Source organism: Benincasa hispida, chromosome 11 (genome assembly GCF_027475165.1).
Source record: "Benincasa hispida cultivar pf3 chromosome 11, pf3_genome.v1.1, whole genome shotgun sequence".
Lineage (NCBI taxonomy): Eukaryota > Viridiplantae > Streptophyta > Magnoliopsida > Cucurbitales > Cucurbitaceae > Benincasa > Benincasa hispida.
In genome coordinates, this window is record NC_143488.1 from 55188533 (window position 1) to 55194312 (window position 5780).

Genomic DNA, 5780 nt, shown 5'->3' on the forward strand with positions numbered 1-5780 from the left:
TAAATTTAAATTTGGGTCAAATTTTATTTCAACCCCTCAAAAGAGGCCATTCGTATAATTTTTTCTTTGAATAATTATATTAAAATGGGGATTTGAGAATCTAAAAATTTATTTCGATCAATGAAGACTGACACTCATTTATCACTAAAACAAGCATTTTTTTACATTATAGGGTTTTTTTTTTTCTCAATTTTAGATTTCTCCGACAAACACAATAATGAAAACAAAATCTTGAAGCACTTTCTTTTGGATTAATAATCAATTTTAAAAATTTTAAAAAAAATGAGGATTTTCTTTAATCTTTGTTTAATTAAACATAAAATTTTAATTTTATTCATAAACATTTTATGCCATCATGTCTTACAATTAGTTCCTTGCAAAGGAGTGGCAGTTTGGTAATTTCAACGTCTCCCCGTACTATAAATTCCCAAGAAGCCAATTCAATTGGACCTTTAGATAGCGAAAAGCACCTGAAAAGCGATCGGTTGGACAAAGAAAAGAAACAAAGTTGAGAGCCCTCGCCGGAAGTTGAATCTCCGGCCGCCGCTGTTTCCTATTTCCGATCGAACTGCCGTTCTTCTGGCTGTCTATTGCCGGAACTCCTATCTCCAAGAACCGATTCTCATCGGAAAGCAGTGAAACAAAAATTAGAAGGCATGGTGGGATTTTTTGCGATTCCGCTGGAGATTTCCGCTAGGTTACTGTGGACTACCAGCTTCTTCCGCCATAAGCGATCTTGATCCTCAATTTTTTTCTTTCTTTCTCTCTTTCCTTCTTGAGATTACTGTTCTGTTTTAGGTTAGTACTAAATCTTCGCCTTACACAAATTTGAAATTCCGTACAAATTTAACCTCTGCGCCGCCGTAATTGGAGTGAGATTTGAATGGAATCTGGTCGGTTCTTGTTTAATCCGCCGCCTGCCGGTGGCAATATGCTTTACCTTGGCGGAGCCGGTGGCGATCCTCTGCGAGGTCAATTTCTCTTCCGATCTTCCTTTTTAATTTTCGAATTATATTAAATACTGATTCATAGTTACAAAAAAATAATAATAATAATTAAATGAATTTAATCAACTTCTAAATTTCTTTTTTCCGTTTTGGAAGACCTGTTTGGTAGAGAATATGTTTTCAAATTTAATCGAGTAATTATGTGTTTGACATACAATAGTTTATCTCAAAATTATTATGTGATCCAAACAAAATAAAATTTCATATGATTGGTAAAAATATTCAAAATTTGGAATTTAAAATATAGAATTATGTTAAATAAAATTAAAATACAATATAAATTTATTTCATTTTCCAAAAAACTTAATATGTATTATGTAATTTATTATAAATTATAAAATAATAGTTTTAAAATTTCTTAAATATAAATCATATTCATCAGCACAACTCTTATAAATAGAAAAATCTAAAAAATATTTATACTCTATAGTAAAAAATTCCAAAAGTGTCTTGTACTTTTGAAACCTTTTGTTATAAAGTGTAAATATTTTTAAATATTTTTTTATATTTAAAAAGATCCTATTCATAAATAAATTAATAATAGCTACAAGTTTTATAATTTTTAAATATTATCAAATACATTTTAAATAATTATTTAAATTAAATCTAATTTCTAAATCTGTTATGAAATACATGTCTAAATACATATAATATAATTTTGTTTTCATTGAATTCATATTTTTTTCAAATTTCCTACCAAACCTACCCTTGTTTTGTTTTATACATGAATTTTCTCGTTTTAAGAATTAGTTTTTAAAAAAATTATTTGACTAATTTTGCTTTCATTTGAAAGGTCACACATTTTAAGTTTAAAATGATAATTAATGAAGAAGAGGGAAGGAATAGAGTGGAAAAATATAATTTTTTAATTTAAAATGTCACGTCAAACATATAATGAGAAATCAAATTCTGTCTTACATATGAAATAGAGATATATATTAAACAGATGGGAATTTTGTGTAGTTTAGGGCCGATGTGATAATTTTTTGGTTTTTATTTTGAATTTAAATTTAATTCCTTACTATATTTTTATTAAACAAAATGGTTAGATTATTAGCTAAATTCTAAAATTAAAAATAAATTTATAAAAACTACTAATTTTAAGTTGGAAGAGATATTTATAGACTTATTTTTAAAAACTAAAAATTAAAATCTAAATAGTTATCAAACGGGATCTTAATTTTTTAATATAATGATAAATTTAATCTATATATTATTTTGAAATATTGATAAAATTGACATATATATTTACTTCGACAAGGCTATGAAATAAGAAATCTTATGTCAAATTTTAAAATAGACCAATAATTCGCTTAGGAGTGAAAACTCAATTTGAGTTATGTGTTTTTTTAGAGTTGTTTTCAAATACAGGAAAATGAGATAGGTTAGATATAGTGACATTTTACGTGAAAATATTTTCAATTATTTTTTCATTTAAAACAATTATTTTTTTTATTATTAATTTAGGTTTAATTTCTCTCTTTTTTTTTTCTAACTTTTTTTTTTTTTTTTTTTGCAAATTCATGAAATTTCCAAAAAGAAAGAGAGATGACCTAGAGTTTTTGGAATCCTATGCTCCTCTTTGACGAATTATTTTTCAATATATATAAAAGAGAAATTTGTAATATATTATTTTTTAAAAATTTTAATTTATTATCTAAAACCTCATTATAATGTTTATAATTAACTAGTGGTCTAGAATTGATTTAAATTTATTAATAATGGTTAGTAAACTACCACATGCCTATCTTATAGAATAATCCAAATAACCCTATATTCCCCTCTTATTTAATACTCACATGTCATTTGGAAGTGGGCTTCCTTTTGTTTTGTTCTTCAACAATTGCTTTTTCATTTAGTGCTCTATTTTGCCTAGTTTAACGAATATACATGTTAATGGAAACCCTTTTGTTAAAATAATAATTTTAAATAACTATTGAAATTTTATTTTAATGTTTGAAGTTTTTTAACTTTTTTCCCTATCTTATTTTGGGAATTTTTTTTTTCATTTTTTTGCGGAGGTGAGGATCGAATAGAGAAATTACTATTTTCTTTGGCATTTGTGAGGAATCTAAAAATTAAATGACATGAAATTTTAAGGTCTTGTTTGATAATCATTTGATTTTTTATTTTAAATTTTTTGTTTTGTTATCTAATTTTTATCGATGTTTTAAAAAAATTAAGCCAAATTTTGAAATCTAAGAATAATAGTTATTAATTTTTTTTTTTAATTTGACTAAGAATTCAAATCTTGTACTTTAGAAAGATAAAAATTAGCATAAGACATTGAGAGAAAATAAGCTTCATTGTCAAAAATAAAAAATCGAAAACAAAATGATTACTCAACGAAACCCTAAATAATTATTTAGAAAAAATTAATTCTGTATACCAAAACTCTAATGTCCAGAAAATAATTGAACAAAAAACAAAAACTACTACTAAATACTAATACTTATTTTTGGCAAGAGATTCATGTTTATAAATGTTGGATTACCATTTTCCCTTGCAATTAAATAAAGCTGATTTTTTCCCGCATAATTGGAATAGAATTCCTTCCTAGAGGTGAGAGGTTTGATCTCCTACTTATTTCCTTTCCCAATTTTGTTCAACTAGGAGGAAGAACAATGATGAGCATGAGCATGAATGTGAGTCCAAAGGGGAGGCCATTTTTCAGATCACTTGACGATCTATACGACGATGAATATTACGACGAGTTATACCCCGAGAAGAAGCGTCGTCTCACCCACGAACAGGTTTGATATATTTGCCTTGATCCTGCCATGTTAGGTAGTGCTCTCTTTATCTGTGTGTAGAACAAAATTGAAGTTGTGGAAAACTGCTGAAGGTTCAAATGCTGGAGAAGAACTTTGAAGAAGAGAACAAACTGGAACCAGAGAGGAAGTCCCAACTAGCCAAGAAGCTAGGCCTGCAACCGAGGCAGGTCGCTGTGTGGTTCCAGAATCGTCGTGCTCGATGGAAGACGAAGCAGCTCGAAAGGGACTATGATGTTCTTAAAGCTTCATATGATTTGCTTTTGTCTAACTATGACTCAATAGTCAAAGAGAATGCAGTTCTTAAATCTGAGGTGAATTCTATACCCACTCTTAAATTCTTGTATAAAGAGTAAATATTTAGACTTACTCTACAACATGTCCAATTCTCGCTAAAACCAACTACCTATGCATATCAAATTGATTTAAACATTACTTTTATTTTTACTAAAAATAAAAATAAAAATAAACATTGCTTTTATTTATCAACTTTGACACTTTCTTTGCTTGGTTACTGTTATCTAGTGCATTATGAAAGATCTAATTTGACATTTTTTTATTTCAACAAAAATGATCATACAAATTGCAAAAATCACCCCTCAAACGTGGTGGTAGTTGCAATTATACCCTTAAGCTTTCAATTGAAAAGATTAAGCCCTAAATTTCTATAAATATTAAAATTAGACCCTCAAACGTACAATAATTATATAAATTGGACCCAAAAATGATAAAAATTGAACTCTTTAACTTATACAAATGATACAAGTTATGCAATTATGCAAGTTTGAAGGTCCAATTTAATCCAATTTTAATATTTATATAATTTTGAGGGATCGATTTTAAATTTTAAATTTTTAAGGGTACAATTGCAACTACCACCATACTTTAGGGGTAGTTTTTGCAATTTGCTTGAAAATTGAAGAACTAGAAGAGTATGTGTGAAAGGATAAGAAAATAGGAAACTCTAAAAACTAAGAATAAGGGCTAGACTTGTATACAAAATAATCTATAATGCTTTCAGGTGGCTTCCTTAACTGAGAAATGTCTAGCCAAAGAACTGGATGGAGGAGAAGCACCAATTCCATATGTAACATCAGAGCTTCTTCTAGCAGACGTCGCCCATGTCTCCACCCCACACTCCGGCAGAAAGGCTGAAGATCGTCTCAGTTCAGGGAGTGATAGCAGTGCAGTGGTCGACGATAATTGTCCACAACTCATCGACAGCGGTGATTCTTACTTCCCTAGCAATGAGTATCCCCAATTGCCTAGCGGTTTGCAAATTGAACACGATGATACGAACGACAACAGCAACTACTTGTTCTCAGATATGTTTGCAGCAACAAACCAACAGAATCAGGAGGAAGGGCCTCCAGCTTGGTGGGCATGGCCTTAAGGTTGTTATTCAACTTATAACAGCCTGTTGCTTATACAAAATGTTATTGAAGCTTTTACTTGTTTGTAATCAATGAAGTTTAGATAATTATGGTGTCATTGTTTAAAGTATTGTTGTATTGTACTTGAAAGAAAAATGGACTTGACAATTTGAAGCCTGTGTTCACAATTAATCATAGAAGTGGAAAGAAGTTTGTCTCCATTCCACTACTCGAAGCCTCAATTACACAACTCCAAGTATATATGGTGAAAAGTCAAAACTATGAAAATGAAGGCCAAAACCCTCAAAGAAACATTTCAACTGTAAACTTCTAAAACATTACAAGGATGTGCCATACTTTGATTTGTTTTTTCTTTTTCCCTTAAAAAAAATGCTATTAAAAAAAACTGATCCAAATTAGGAAAATTCTCAAAATTCGATCAGTGGAAAACCATATTCCTGTTTGCAATTTAAGACACCGATACTGAATTCCCAACTGGATAGGTTTAGTAACCATAACTGGTTTAGAATGACAGGAAATATCCGAGAGCAACCATGTTGAGCAATCCTTAAAATTTCAAGGAAATCGAGTCATCAAGAATAATCAAGACAAAAAAAAAAAAAAAAGGC

General features: G+C 29.1%; 1 protein-coding gene across 1 annotated transcript; it reads left to right on the top strand.

Moving 5' to 3' along the window:
* Nucleotides 1–445: 445 nt before the first annotated feature.
* On the top strand, nt 446–5380 carry LOC120089945 (homeobox-leucine zipper protein HAT5-like). The gene is made up of 4 exons (XM_039047392.2): nt 446–971; nt 3621–3760; nt 3853–4092; nt 4800–5380. The coding sequence occupies exons 1-4, from the start codon at nt 884–886 to the stop codon at nt 5169–5171; spliced, it is 840 nt and encodes a 279-aa protein (XP_038903320.2). The 5' UTR covers nt 446–883; the 3' UTR covers nt 5172–5380.
* Nucleotides 5381–5780: the final 400 nt, after the last annotated feature.

What these genes read in the sequence shown, in the direction of transcription:
- LOC120089945 (XM_039047392.2), top strand. Translation starts at nt 884, where the DNA reads ATGGAATCTGGTCGGTTCTTGTTTAATCCGCCGCCTGCCGGTGGCAAT. An exon ending in GTCGTCTCACCCACGAACAG is followed by an intron (nt 3,761 to 3,852) that starts GTTTGATATATT and finishes AAACTGCTGAAG; the next exon opens with GTTCAAATGCTGGAGAAGAA. An exon ending in ATGCAGTTCTTAAATCTGAG is followed by an intron (nt 4,093 to 4,799) that starts GTGAATTCTATA and finishes TAATGCTTTCAG; the next exon opens with GTGGCTTCCTTAACTGAGAA.